This window comes from Seriola lalandi, unplaced genomic scaffold, assembly GCF_002814215.2.
Source record: "Seriola lalandi dorsalis isolate HSWRI2012SDOR001 ecotype SW California unplaced genomic scaffold, Sedor1 jcf7180002054883, whole genome shotgun sequence".
NCBI lineage: Eukaryota > Metazoa > Chordata > Actinopteri > Carangiformes > Carangidae > Seriola > Seriola lalandi.
This window is the reverse complement of record NW_019525658.1, coordinates 1,879,205-1,895,092: the sequence shown is the minus strand read 5'-3', so window position 1 is coordinate 1,895,092 and position 15,888 is coordinate 1,879,205. Positions and strand designations below refer to the sequence as shown.

The 15,888-nt window shown below is 41.2% G+C and overlaps 1 protein-coding gene across 1 annotated transcript in view; it reads right to left on the bottom strand.

Moving 5' to 3' along the window:
• The window catches only part of tjp2b (tight junction protein 2b (zona occludens 2)), a 74,070-nt gene that overhangs the window by 28,620 nt on the left and 29,562 nt on the right, over nucleotides 1–15,888 (bottom strand). The window contains exons 2-7 of the mRNA XM_023397730.2: nucleotides 13,029–13,082; nucleotides 12,049–12,173; nucleotides 11,374–11,476; nucleotides 9,801–10,320; nucleotides 8,069–8,172; nucleotides 1,768–1,921 (exon numbers count right to left, since the gene is read on the bottom strand). Coding sequence (XP_023253498.1) covers nucleotides 1,768–1,921; nucleotides 8,069–8,172; nucleotides 9,801–10,320; nucleotides 11,374–11,476; nucleotides 12,049–12,173; nucleotides 13,029–13,082 — 1,060 coding nt within the window. The remainder of the gene's footprint in view (nucleotides 1–1,767; nucleotides 1,922–8,068; nucleotides 8,173–9,800; nucleotides 10,321–11,373; nucleotides 11,477–12,048; nucleotides 12,174–13,028; nucleotides 13,083–15,888) is intronic.

The following is a 15,888-nucleotide window of genomic DNA, read 5'->3' as shown; positions in this document are numbered from 1 at the left end:
CATTAATATGTTATTACACTGAAAATTCAAGGAGCTTCTTACCCACTGTGTGAGCCACGCTTTGTCATGCAACTCTCTGTGTTCACAAAAATAAACCATCATCCTTTGTCTCATGGTTGAACATTAAGACATTAGAAGATAGAACAGCTTACTGACTTCTTCTTCTGGCAACATTCATCTTCTACACTTAATGAATCACACAGTTCAAAGTACATACGGATTAAAATGTGTTTATTTATTCAGGAAAATGAATGGTAATAAAGTTAAAGATTTAGAGCAGTATAAAGAGAAGTGTGAAAGCTTTACAACTTAGTCAGGGTGTGTCACAGCCATTATACAGAAAGGCAACAGACTGTCACACATGCTGTGTGTCGGGGTCCTTCATCTAAAAGTAGGACATATTATCTGGAAGAGAAAACACAGACAGAGATGCACTGAGCGATTACAGGGATCGCCTCTGCTTGATGAGCACGTTCACATCAATACCATCAGTTTCTGGTCAGATTTAAACATGAGGGGTACTTCAGACCACATTGAGGTCCAGATCTAATTCAGACCTTCAGATGACCCCCCCACCCCCTCTGACTGATACATGGTGACTGAACAGCTGCAAGAGGAAGACCTCTAAGTTTCAGATGGTATTTTTAACTGTCTGAATGTCAGACATTTCAACTGTTCTACATGTAAACACAGTTACAACTATACATCTGTAGGTGTAAGTGTGAGACAATCTGCCTTAACTATAAATCCTTGATTTCCTTATACTGTGTTTTTTTGTATGGAGGCTCAAGTGTGTCACAAAATATAATTATCAACTTTTTCAGTTCTTAAAATTCATTAACTTTGTCATTACAGCTGGATTTGTATTTCCAAGAAATATTAAAATAATGATTAATACTGAAATTATTTTTTTATTTAATAGATTTGCCTCCATGCATTTATTTATTATTCAATACATTTATTATTATTTATTATTCCTGAGGCTGAGCGGAAAAAAATGTCTCTGAGTCCTCGACTTATTGCAGGAAGCAAGTGGTGTGTGGTGGATGAGAGAGGTGGGAAATGATCAGGAAACCAATTTAGAATGTGACAGAGTTCAAATTTCTCTCTATCATCTCTGTAAATCTTAAATATGGATGTGATGTTAAATCTTAAAAGCTGATGTTCGGTGCACAAATGCATTCTGGGAGGAGGAAGAAGACCATTTCCTGTTTGACTGGAAATCATTTGGTGCACATGTTGTTTCTAGATAATTATCTTATGTTTATTTCATGGTATGTTGAATGTTGTTGGTCTTTCTGATGATCATTTCATTCCCATCTAGTGAATCACTGTTTTAACAAGATCATTTTTTGAATCACCACCATCTACAAACTCAACTGACCTTTGATAAACACCTGTCATTGTTCTGCTGACACACTTCAACCTCCACAGCAGGTCTGATTTCATTGCACAGAGTTTATATTACAGGTGCAAGTACCTGACTGATCCTGACTCTACTCTCAGCCTTAAATCATACTGAGACTCAGCCCAGAGCTAGTCAGAGTTTGATGGAGTAACACAAACATACAGGCTGTAGTCAGTTATGAGGTCTGATCAGATCAAAATGCAGTGGTCCAGGTGAGCTGTGACTACTGAAGATTATTAGTTATCACCGGATTTGAGACTTAACTCTAAATACAAACACTACAGCAATAGTCACAAACAGACCATGTGTTGTCTGTCATATCTAACTCTGTGGGTTAGGCCGTGCGCTCAGTGACTCACCGTCATTATCAGAGTCAGAGTCTGCCAGGGGGGGGATGCGGACGAGGATCTGGCGGCAGTCTCTCTGGACCACCAGCTGCAGCTTTCCTCTGGACTTCTCTATCAGCTTCCCAGCATCATGCAGAGAGAGGTTCTCTGTCACTGTCCCATTGATCTACAGAGACAGACACACACACACACACACACACACACACACACACACACACACACACACACACACACACACACACCCACGCACGTTATTATTATTGTGACATACAGTATATACACACTCAGTTATCTGTTGTATGTGATGTGTAGTTGTGTTTGTTGGATTGATCTCCATGAAGCTGTTTTGTGCATTTTAAATGTAGATAAAAAAGTGTGATGTTATATAATACAATGTTTTCATGTTACACATCATCTGTGGAGTCACTTCTATTCATGGATACTCGACTCTGTCCAAACCCGGTCTGAAGACATCATAAGTCTGTTACAGTAAAAACCTGTCTGTGTGGTGGAAGATTTATTGTTGGTTTGTACTATAAAACTAGAACAATAACAAGATCATTTGTGCAACATGAGCCTGACAAAAAGTTTTTAATATTATTACTAATGTATTACTCATTTATTTATCATTTCTAGGGCTGAACGATATACAAAAAAAAATATCACATACGGCCTCGTGCTTATTTTTCACATGCCTGCCAGCAGAGATAGACAGAGAAAAGACCAGTTGTTGTCATATTGACATGATACCAGCATCATTACATAAGACTGACACCTTCTAATACAGTTAATAATTCAGTCTAGGCTGAATCTGAATATGTTACAGACATGGAAAAATATAAATATATTTTTAACCATTTTAGCATCTGCATGTGGAGACAGGGATTTTAGTGACATTCGTGTGTCTGCCACATTTTACCTCAAAACAGGAAGTGACAAAAACGGAAATAACATGAGCAGAAGTGACGTCATCACTTCAGAAAATCAACATTATCTTTTTACTTAAACTGCAACTTAATTATATATTTCTCATTTTTCAGCAGAACGGACCTTTTAAACAGACCGATTTTTTTGTGATTAAACCTCTTTATTGCTTTTTTCAGTTTACAAACAAACATTAAAGACACAAAAGATTCGCTCATATAATATATAACATGCACATTCTTCAGAGTGTGATACCGTCTATTAGACATCTATATTACACTTTATATTCGTCCATTGAGCATAGACCATTATATGATTCAAAAAGAGTAGGGATGCAATACATGAATATCATCTGTCTTGGCGATCACCTCTCCCTATTGCATTCAAATATGGGCATCTAGACTGTTATTAACCCTGTGGATAAGCTCATAGGAAGTCATCTTAGCCATTTCATCCCTTCATTCATTAAAACTGATACACTCTTTTCATTTCCAATGCCTTTACACTATTCTGCTTACTGTTATCAAGGCTCCTGTAATCAGGAGCACACCTTTGAGGACAAATTCACTTCTAATGGCAACATACCCAATATGCATATTGCTGGATTCACACTGAGATCTGTCTCTAGTATGTTATTAATACAGGTGATTATTTCTAACCAGAAGTTATGCACCATTTCACATTCATACAGCATATGAAACAGTGTGCCCCTGCCTTTGTTGCATCTCCAACATGTATCATCATTCCTAAGCCCCAACCTTGACATTTTTGATAGAGTCCAATAATTCCTGTTCAGTAATCTAAAAAACATAAGGCGTGTCTGCATGTCCTGGGCTATGGAGAACCTCAGCCCAAAATGTTTATCCTTCCTAACAATGAGAGGCCCAATTTAGCAGATTGCTGTCTATTTTTTGGATAAGGGGTAGCCGATTTAAATTCATTATATTGTTCAATCCTGGAGAGGAGCCATTTAAATTGCCAATTACTGAGAATGCTCTGGGGTCATAATTTGGATAGGGGCATAGCCTCAGACTTTGACCAATGAATCTTGTATCCTGATATTCGTGAAAAAGAACCAATCAGAGATGAAATCAGTGGTAATGTATTTTCTGGGTTGCTTGACAGGAGTAAAATATCATCTGCGTACAAAAGCAACTTGTGGTCCTTTTGCCCCTGAAATTTAACAAATTTAAAATAACCAGGTCACGTGACCGGTTGGACAAGATGGGGGGGGGGGGAATTAGTAAACTTTTAACAATGTAGAATTAGTAAACTTTTAATAGTTGGATTGGGTGTTTTTAATGTACAGTTCTCCATTCAAGTTGCCTGCGCCTTGTTATATCACTGGTGCACTGGTGGCGTTTCATATTTTAACATTGGCACTTTATTTTGCTTTATACATTTCTGCACTTGCCTTCTGGTAACCTCTTGTTAAATGATTTGTACATCCACTCTCCAAACATAGTTATATGGCTGTTCTAAATTGTTTTGCTTTGTAATCTCATCTGAGGGGATGTGATGGGCGGCTCACTGACCTATTGTTGCCCATTCCTTCTATGGCCACAGAGCCAAGTATGTGGGTGGGTGGGGGACTCTGTTTTTGTTTTTCAGTAGTTTTATTTTGTGGAAGTGGTTACAGGTTGAGTACTTCTGTATGTTTTTTCACTGATTGCGAGGAAGGGACCTAACTAAATTGTAATGATTGTATGCATTGGGTCATGTTGCCTGATGGTCGCGAGTGTTGTACTTATGTGTTTACTGACCTTCACCTTTGAACCGGTTCTCGGAATTTATGACTGAACTCAATATTTTGAGCTGGAATTCAGGTGGTCTGAACAACTTGTACGCTAGGATTATTACACAGGAGGAAAATTGACATTGCATTGCAGGGTGTCAGATGCCTTGCTAATAAATATTATCATGTCATAGAATCTTCTTCATCCTGCACTAAAACCAAAGGTGTAGCTATTGTAGCCAGGTGCAATGGTCAGATAAAGCAGGCAGACTGATTATACTCAAAGGGAAAATGAATGGCAGAAAGTCCGCCTTTGTGTATGCATATGCCCCAAACTGGTATGACCAAAGTTTTTACAGCAATCTGACAAATGTGATGCTGAAAAAAAAAACAAAAAAACAACTGGCATCATCTGCTCTACGGGTTTGGGCATATGCCTTTGGACTTGCTGATCCGTGGCAACCGACCAATCCATCAGCAAAAGATTATTCTTTTTTTCTGCCCGACACAAGTCCTGCTCAAGAAGTGATTACATATTTGCATCCCCAAAATTTTCTCAGGGCGCTCACAATGTGTCTTTACTTCCCATAGCCCTTTTTGACCATAGAGGTGTGCTCTGCTCAATGGTGTTTAGCAGCATATCCTCTCACGCACCAAAGTGGCGCTTTAATACCACGCTGTTGAATTTTTATCATTATTGGCTCGGTTGATGATCCTAGGATACTATGGGTTAAATTAATTAAAGGTTTTATCAGGAGAAATACAACACAATTTGCCTCCAATCAACGCAAATCTTGTCTATCCCAACTGCAAAAATTAGAGGACAGTTTGGCTAAACTAGAATTGGCACTAGTATCTAACTATTCAGAAGAAATAGCTGTACAATGTGAAGTGGTCAAAAAGGAAATTAATATTATTCTCAAACAGCGATCTAGGTTTCTAATTCATAGGACCAGGCAACGATATTACTCCCATAGTTCAAGACCCAGCCATTTACTGGCAAATAAAATGAGAGCAAGCAATCAGTTTTCAGACATGTCCCCAATTAAAACACAGACAGGAGCTATAACTACTGATCCCACGCAGATTAATGATACCTTTTGCAATTTTTACTCCGACAAGAACAAATGTGACGACTTTCTGGCCCAATTAAACATGCCTCGCCTCACTTGATGGCATACCACCAGAGCTATATTTGACCTTTTGGGTCATCCTTGGGCCATTGCTTCTTGTATGATCAGTTTTTCTAAAAAAAAAAAGAAGTGCTTTTTTCTAGAGACGTAAACATAGCTTTGATATCCTTGCTCCTGAAAAAAGAGAATGTAGTAAATAAAAGCCATTAAAGCCCCAGAAACTGTCCTATCCCTTGATGCGAGGAAGGCATTCAACCACCTTCAGCGGTACTCTCCTATGCTCAGGTTTAGGAACGTTGGGCCTTGGAGAAGGTTTCATAAAATTGATTAAAGTATTATATTCAAACCTTTCAGTGATGGTGCTTACAGGTGATATCTGCTCCCCTTTTTTCCCAGTTTCTAGATCCTCTCGCCAAGGCTGCCCCTTAAGTCCCAGACTCTTTGCACTTTTGCTTGAGCCCTCGGGTCAGATAATTTGACAAATGTCAGTCATCAAACCAATTACTATCCATGGCACACTGCACCATCTGACACTTTACGCTGATGATGTTTTAGTTTTTCTTGAGGACCCACTGCAGTCTGCACCCCGTTTACTATCAACACTAGATGAGTTTGGTGCGCTATCAGGATTCAAAGTCAACTGGTCAAAATCAGCTCTCTTACCATTGAATGAAGCAGCTTGGACCACATCTCTACCTCTAATATTCCCTGTGTTCAACAATTCCGATATTTAGGTATTGAAATATTCACCACCATAAAACGCACAGTTAAACATAATTGCACTGAGACTCTGGATAAGGTTTTAAGTGATCTAGAAAGGTGGGCAAGCTTGTGCAACTCACTCCAGACAATGATCTCAATTATTAAAATGAATGTGTTGCCCAGAATAAACTTTGTCAGCTCCATGATCCCCCTCTCTACCCTTGCTGATTACTGGAGTAAACTCCATGCAGCCGTTTCCAAATTCATTTGGAATGGGAAGCCTCTTCTGTCCAGCAGGGAAAGTTGGACAGAGGCTTGGCAGTGCCCAACTCTTTCACTCTCAGACCGCTAACCACGTGGTTTCACTCTCATGCGACAGTCTTGTGGCAAGCAATGGAGGAAAAAATGGTGCATCCTTGGTCTTTATCTGATGTTTTATTTGCAAGTACCCCTATGAGGCAAATCTATGATGTATTACAGGTGTGGCGCGCAGTAGAAAAGTTTTGTAATATTTCCTGCAGATGGCATCTTCATTCCCCAATTTTTAATAATCAGGCCCTGTTGATTGGGCGGAGACCAGCTACTTTTTCTCAGTGGGAAAACGATTTATTTACTAGGTGATATCTGTGATATAGAAGGATTACATGCCGTTCAGGACATAAAGAACAATTTCAGCCTACCAGGCACATCATTCTCTTTTTACTTACAACATGATGTACATTGGCAGCATTCATTGCCTACAAACCCACTTCACAAGCTGATTGTTACAAAATGAGCCCCAAGAGGCATCGTGTCCACATCTTAACAACTTCCCTGAAGTAGGATACAAGTTTGATTGGAGCACAGTATGGAGCAACATTAGGCTTGCTTCGAGGAATCCCGACCATCAACAGATTCCTTACAACTTTGTACACAGGACGTACCCGACACCCCGAAAGAAATGTCTCATGAAAGTTATTAATAATGACTTGTGCACCTTGTGCACATTAAAGACACATTAAAGGGAGTGTCCCTCTGTGTTAACATGTGGCTCTCAGCGGCTGAGGCAATGAAGGTCCTACTGTGACTTTTGCATATCTCAAGATTTATTATCTGTCACAGCCCTCGTCCAACCCAGCATCCGTAGCCATCCAGCAGGTTCATATATAAGCTGCACCACAAGTGTGTTTTTTCTTCTTCTTTTTTTTTTCCATTGTTGTTGGCTCTCTCTAGGGTCTGTGGGTGGGGTACTTGATGTTGATGTTTTGTGCATCGCTGTGTTTGTGTTCATTTTCGTTAAGATAAACACACTTGATAACAAAAAATTTCAACAAAACCTTGTCATTTGGTCTGAACACATCGCATCAGAGAGCACAATGTATGTTTCCATTGTTACACGGATGACATACAACTGTACATCTCTGCTGAAATGAATGATGCTGCAGCTATAACCTCCATTACCACCTGTCTTCTAGCAATAAATAAATGGATGAGCAATAACTTCTTAAAGTTAAATGAGGACAAAACTAAAATCCTACCAGTCAGCCCCAAAACAAAAAGAGAATTGCTGTTCAATAATTTGGGGAACTTCACTTTTTACTGTGCAATGTAGTATGTCGTCATTCCGGACTTCACCCCACGTGACTCCTTAAACAGACATAATTAAATTAAATAAACACCCCTAGGGCAGCACAAAGATATGTTTTTCTCTGGCTTCCTTTAACTGTCTACTGATCCCTCAGGTATCTAAAGAGCCCTTGGAAGGTCCCAGGACCCTATGTGAGAACCACTGTTTTACATGACGATTATGTGGCTGTACAGTGAGTGAATGTGTGAGCACCTTGAGAATGATGTCTCCCTCCTGCAGGTTCCCATCCTTCGAAGCCAGACCTGTGCTGGTCATCTGTTTGATGAAGATCTGACTCCCCAGACGCAGCCCATACTCTACAAAAACACAAACACATCACACATATCTGTGCGTTAGGCTCAAGGAGAAGTTTTCAGATAAAACACATGAGCTCAGAGAGCAGGTGAGAGGTACAGGATCAGGTCTTCTCTGTTAAAAACTGAGGGACAGTTGTTCAGTCAGCTGTGATGCCAGTCTCACATGAAGGTGATGTTGTGTTTATGCATGAGGCCCCTCCAGGTCTTTGTGTTTTATTACTGGTGATGGTTTTAACACATTCTCTCATTATCATCAGTGACGTGGTTGTTATGAAGCTTAGTTCAATCAAGAAGACTATCTCCTTTCCGCTTCCTTTCAAACTTCTCTTGTTTTCTCCATCTCTCACCCCACTCCTTGTAAACAGCTGACTTTGGTGTTCAGCAACCAATCAGATTTGCAACCGAACTCTACAAACACACTGTACACACAATGTACAGTATTTGTTATAGTTGCAGCTTGTCTATTGAATTGTCTCACTCTGAGGAAAAATATTGCCCTGTTAGAGGAAGCGTCAGACGATCAGCTGACTGGCTTCCATCATCAGATGTCATGATAATCCATTCAACAGATGTTGAAATATTTAAACATGGACCAAAGTGTTGGACCCACAGACCTGCTAGCATGATTAAACTGAAACATACACACAGAGCCCCAATCTACACACCACACACATCTAGGACACAAGCACCCTCTCTGAACAGTGATCACAGATCACTTCAGACCTGGTCAAAGATAAAGATCCAATAAACACAGAAAACAAGGAAATCCAGACAAACATTTACTCTCTCCTCCCCTACTGTATTTCTCCGGTGACCAGGGCCGGTATCCACAAAGCATCTTAAGGCTAAAAGTAGCTCCTAACTTGCTGATTTAGGAGAAACTCCTAAAAATAATGGCAGTGTCAGTCCTAACTTTAGCACTCCTAATTTTTTGGAAGTGATTCACAAAGCCACTTAGCGCTAAAAGTAGCACCTAAGTCTGAGAGAAGTTAGAAGTAGTGGAGAGGACTCCTAACTCACTACGACCAAATCACAAAGAATCTTAAAGGGCAGCTGTCATCCCACATCACAGTGTTCTGGAAACCTTACACGATGCTGAATTACTTAAAAGATACGACTCAATCACGAGGGAATAATGATCGTTGTTGAGATTGTGACGGACGCAATAACATCTCCTAGCAACCGAAACAACCTGATTAGTGCGTAATTTAAGTGTTTGGCAACACTGCGCTAATTGGCAACAGAAAAAATGCAAATTGTAATGCTGACAACTTGGAAATCTCCTAGCCATCTGTAAGGTAAAAACGTTCACCTGGACTCAACCCGATTAGATTTTGGTAGTCAAAGGTCAAAGGACAAGGTCACAGTGACCTCAGAAAACAATTTTTAGCCATAACTTAAGACTTCACAGCAATTTTGACAAAATTTAACACAAATGGTTCATATTTTCTATGATTCTGGATAAACAGGGATGTAACCTGAAACTAGTCTGAGCGGAGGAGGCAGACAACCACAAGACACTGAAAAAAGAGACAGTAACAAACTCTGTCTCTCGTTTCATCCTAGTCACACAGTCTTCTGGTTACACACAGTTAAACACTCGGCAGCTGTGTGTTTGTGTGTTTTACCTTCGTTGGGTCTGTTCTTCACCAGCAGGACGTTGACAGGTTTCTCCAGAGGCTCCAGTTCTCTGGAGGGTTCGGGGGATGGAGGGTTGTCATTGAGCCGGTCCCTGCTCTTATACCTCCGTCCTTTTCCTCCTCCTCCTTCTCCTCGCTCGTACTTGTCTTCCGTGTGGTAGCTGTCCCCGGGGCTGTGTCCTCGGCTGCGGTACCTCTGACGGTCCGCGCTGGTGTCCAGGGCCCGTTCCCGGCTGCCCTCCCTCCTGGATCTGTCCGGGCTGGGTGAGGTTCTTTCCTGGCTCCTCCTGCGGCTCCTTCCTCTCTGGTTGTAGTCCTGACCTCCCCTGTACTCAGGGTCCAGGTATCCTTTGCTGTCAGAGGTGTGGTCCCGGCCTTCGTTGCGGTACCAGCCGTTGTCATTGTCGGCGTCGTAATAGTGGGTGGAGGGAGTGTACTCCCAGCTGTCTCCACTCGGGGAGGGGGGCTGCTTCAGGGAGTGAACCACCTTCCGAGGTCTCTTCACTGTCTGACAGAGAAAGAAGAAACACAGAACAACCCTTTAATTCAAAAGGTTAGCTCAGCTGTTCCCGACCATGTGGTCTGATATACCTCCACAGACCAATCAGATGAGCCGGAGGACTTCACCGACAACAAACACTGATTCACAAACCTCTTCATTTCTACACAATGTGATTTAACGTGCTGCCGATTATATAAGAATGTGTCAATGTCAAGTTTGTATTCAGATATTCGTTTTCTTTTTGGCCTCTATGTAAAATGTGTTAATATGTAGAGCTGCTCATTTACCACCAACATTTCATATGTATCTGTATAATGTTCTGTAAACAGACATCCAGCCGGAGGGACCACAGCAAAACTCTTGTAAGTTGCTAGTAGTGCTTGATCACTTGTTGGATCTTAGTGCAGAACATCATGACTTTAACTACATGAACCGGCTCTGAGATGGAGAACATGGTTCTCTGCTCAGAGAACCTGCAGAGCTGGAACCCAATGGAGTGACTGTTGTGACTGTGCAGGTGTAGCTTCTTCCAGACTCCTCCCATGTAATTGTGTGAGGACAGGGTCTTCAGGAGAAACATCCACCCACACACCTGAACACAGGAGACACCACATCCACCCACACACCTGAACCCAGGAGACACCACCTCCACACACCTGAACCCAGGAGATACCTCCACCCACACACCTGAACACAGGAGACACCGCCTCCACCCAGAGACCTGAACACAGGTGACACCAGCTCCCCCCACAGGTTTGTGATTCACAGGGTTTTTTATAGCACGTTGAGTTATTATGGTAACAGACAACTGTGAGTCATGTGACCAGTCTCACCAAGAGCAAAACTGCATATTTAACATGTTTATTAATACAGTGGGTTAAATGTTCAATGCCTATTTTTGCTTGTAAACATAATACATGAAATGTGTCTAATAACAATAACTTTGAGATATTATTAAGAAAAAAAAAAAAAGAATAAATCCAGAGGACAGACTCCACTTCCTGTTGATAAGAGTCAGTCAGTTTCTCTGTCTTTACTCTGTGTGTGGGTCATACTTACTATTTTGGCCACTTTGCCACATTTACGCAGCGACTGCACAGCGAAGGAGTGAGGCACGTTGTCCATGAGGATGGAGTTGACCTGAATGACACGATCGTTCTCACTGTAAAAAAAAAAGACCCACACACAAATAATATCAGATGTAATCTTAGTCACAGTAAAACCAATAAACAGTCTTCCTTTGTGACAGTTTGTAATTCCACTAAGCTTGAAACACAGTGTTTGACCTCGACTGACCTCTGGCTCGTCAGGGCAGATAATCTGAGGGATAATGAAGTGAGTGTTTTTCTCTGGTTCTTCTGTCCGGTTGTTTAACTAGAATACACTGATGCAGGACAAGCTGTCTGAGGTACATGTATATTGAGGCCTTTTTCATTCGATTGAACTCAGAGCTAACAGCTAACAGCTTAACAGCTAACTCAGCTGTATGGTACAAACATTCATTAGCAGCAGTAGAAGTACGGGGTGATTTGTAATACATTTACATTCAATAATGCTGCAGACACTTTTATTCAGAGCGACTTACAAGTGAAGGCCATCACTAAAGCTCCAGTGCAGTAACTTGTGGTGGAGGTGTGGTTGTGGGTTGGACAGTTTAATCAGTAAACAGCTGCAGCTCAGTCCATTGAGGCATTTCTACTGAGGAGGATTATGGTCACTGTTTGACAGACTTACAAGAGTAATCCATCAGCTGGTCCTCCCTGCAGCACATCTGACACGATGATCGACGTCTCGCCATTCTCCATGTTGGGGTTGTCACGGCCACCTGACACAGCAATACCAAAACCCATCTTAGAGTCCTGCAGAGAGAGAAGCCGGGAGGTGAACACAGTGATTTTATTAAGGATCTCTGAGAACAACACTGAGACAAACAGAGAGTCTGAGCTGGTGTGGTTTACTTCCACCAGGCAGTTACACAGGTTTAAGGAAGGATGAATGGATGGAACTTATGAACTGACATATCGGTGAACAGTACCAACCATCAAACTCATTCTCATTAAAAAAATGTAATTTCTTTCAAAATGTCACATTAGTTGTGTATAAGCCTAATTTCTATGAGACAGTGTTCCTGATGTGAGTGTGAGTGGTGCAGCTCTCTGTGGTGGCGTGGTCTTTCCAATACACTGTATTGACCGCAGAGTTCAGCGAGGAGAGGCAGCCTGAGGGTGGGTTAGTGAGGGACAGGGCAGGTCTATTTTTAGGAGAATGTTCATTTGTATTGTAGTAATGTGGGTCATGTATTCCACCGCTTGAGACACTCTGTAGTGAATGTTTCATTTAGATTCTAGGTAGTTTTTAACTGAGACGTATATCCATCGTAGATCCTGGACCTCACACCTGGACGTCGTGGTGGACAGTGTGATGGATACTTTGTGGACAGTTTGATGGACAGTGTGGTGGATACTGTGGTGGACAGTGTGATGGTCAGTCTTATGTTCTGCTGTTTAACAAGTATAATTCACTCCCTCCTCCAGCCTACACTGTTACAGGAGAGCTACTCGGGGACTGAGAGTTCATACACACTAGACAGATACTGAAAGAGTTTAAGACTATATGAAGATTTTCATATCAGGATTGAGACTTAATTTATCAGTGTATTGGTTGGCCTCTGACACTTGAGGTTGACGAGTAGATAGATGGATGAATCAACTCACCCGCTGCAGAGTGACTGTGTACTGCTCCCAGACCATCTCCTCCATCCCTGAGCTCTGTAAAGACACAGACACAGCAGGGTTAGCAAACATACATAGTTCTCTGAGAATTAAGTTTAAGTCTCATCCATCCAATAATCAATCAACAGATTGGACTCTCCATAAATGATGATGACTCACTCAGACATACATTTATCAATGAATGAGATTCTGCCACACCTTTAACACTGGCTGCTATCCCCTTGGATAACATGTAACACCATTGAGGGAAATGTTGGATCATTGATCAGAAGTGTGTGGGAACACTGGATGTTTATGATTTATAGCAGGGTCCAAAAGTATGAAACCATTCACACCACTGAAGTGGATTTAATTCATTGGATTAACAAAAAAAGACGTCCCTATCATAAACAGATTTTTCATACAGTTCCCACAAACTGCACTATATCAATATATATTGATATTGTGATATAAAATGAAACTGATAGAGGATTTCATCCATATCCCACACCCCAGGTTCATTTCCAGCCAACAGCGTAACACTGTCTGTGGGAAAATGTGTAAATGTTACATGATCAAGGGCACCACTGAGACAAAGTTATGTATTAATAACAATCTGCATAAAAACCACACACACACACCAGAGGAACATGTGTGGGTGTGTGAACTGACCTCAGTGGGAGAACAGTCAGTATCAGTATATGTTAATAACAGTATCCTGCTTGTTGTCCTGTCTGTCTCACTGCCGGGCTGGTGTGTAATTTTAATTGGACAACTATTCCAGCAGGCATCTGCCCTCATCCCTTTCTACCTCATTGCTCTCACACACACACACACACACACCCACACACACACACACACACACACACAGTATGCTGAGCCCTGATGACACTGATGGAGTTGGGCAGCTCTGTTCAACTTCAGCTGCTTCTAACAAGAGTCGTGAATGAGAGACAATAGAGGACAGGAGGGAAAACTGGGGGAGGTGAAGAGAAAGAGAGGTTATCATGAAGAGATGTTTTCTCTTTTCTTCTTTTATGTTTCCCTTCATTCTGCCTCCTCTAGTTCCACTCATTAATTTCTGTTTTTCTCTGAAAGCTCTCATAACCTCCAGAGAACAGCATCAGCTAGTTTGAATCAAATGTGGGGGCAGAGAAAGATTGTCACCCACTACTGCAGAGATGTTGGGTTCAATTCCCTGTGTGTGTGTGTGTGTGTGTGTGTGTGTGTGTGTGTGTGGAGCCAGTGAGCGACCATCTCCTTGTTGCTGTGTTGTATACTACACTGCATGTGACTCAGATTAACCCTTTTCTGGAGTCTATCACTTAGCTGGAGAAGATCTGACTGGGATTAAAACATTGTTTAATTAAATGTGTGGTTTGGAGTCAGTGAGCAGCACTACAGTTATACTGAACGTTCAAGTGTACGTGATGAGCTAAAACCTGCACTTTTGTCTAAAACCAGTTTTGGAATAACAGTGAGTATGATAGTTTCTTTAAAAGAGTAGATCAACAGCTCTGATATCACTGTTAGGTGTAGTTACAGGTGCAAAAAGGCACATTCTGACAACACCTCAGCTGTCAGTGATGCTGACTGCGCGCAGGGGTGAGGAATGATTAAGATACAACATTACAGTCAAAGACTTAATAATAAATAATAATAACAACAAAAAAATTCCTGGGGAAATTTTGAATGTGCCTGCTGCTTGGTGCGTGAACTTCACTCCGCACATTTCAATCTGTACAAAGGACGTTATTTTCAGTTTCATTCATCTCGTAGAGACTTATCGTGACACTGACCTCAGTCACTGCAGGTGACCCTCAAAAAGCCATTTGAAGCTGTCATGACTGGCCAAAATAACCTCACACTGATGGTTCCTACTCAAATTTGTCCCCACAACCATAGCAAGACATGTATACACACACGTACATGCCCTAACAGAAGTTGATCTGCAATCAAGCTATACCACTATATCCCCATATAGACGCTTCTAAGATCGAATTTTTATTACCTACCGTACCTTTTTGACTCTTATTTTGAAAGTGCATCCATGTCGTTGAGATGGCGTGTCTGTAAATTTATGTGCATATGTGTTTTGCAGTATAAATTGCATAAGATTTTGTACAACAGAGCCAATGATTCCCTCTTACCATGTTGAGACTTTTAATTTGAAGGTTAATCCAAATTGTGGGATGGTGTTTGTGTCTATATGTGTGTTTTTATGTAGAGCTGCCCCTCCAGTAAGTTCATTTTAGCTGGTTGAGGCTCTTATTTTTTTAAGTAAATATCAAAAAACTAAGATGGTGTTTGTGTGTGTCTGTCAATGTGTGTGTGTGTGTGTGTGTGTGTGTGTGTGTGTGTGTCTGTCTATCACTGTGTATGTGTGGCAGTAGGGCTGTCTACCATAGAGCCTCCGAAAAGCTTGTGATACCAGGTTGAGACACTTATACAGTTAATATCCATACAGTGGTAATGGTGTTTGAGTGCATGGCGTTGGGAACTGTGCAATACACACCCATTACAAAATCTGACACCGTCTAAAAATGACACAAACCGTAAACTGCGATTTTGTGAAAACCGTTATACTTGTCAAAATACTGATTTAACCCAAAAGATTCTTAAGTGTTGTGACGAGTTTAACGCTTCAACCATTTTTCAACGTTGAAGTAAAGCAGTAAAGCTCCAAAGACGGCTGGTTTTGGTCGTTTTTGGACGTCTCCTCATTCATTCTCTATGGGAATTTTTTCACCTTTTATCGCCATTTACGTCGTTATTCGAATAGCTACGAAACGTCATAGCACACCATTCCCGATCAAGCCACACATATTGATATATATATATATATATATATATATATATACAT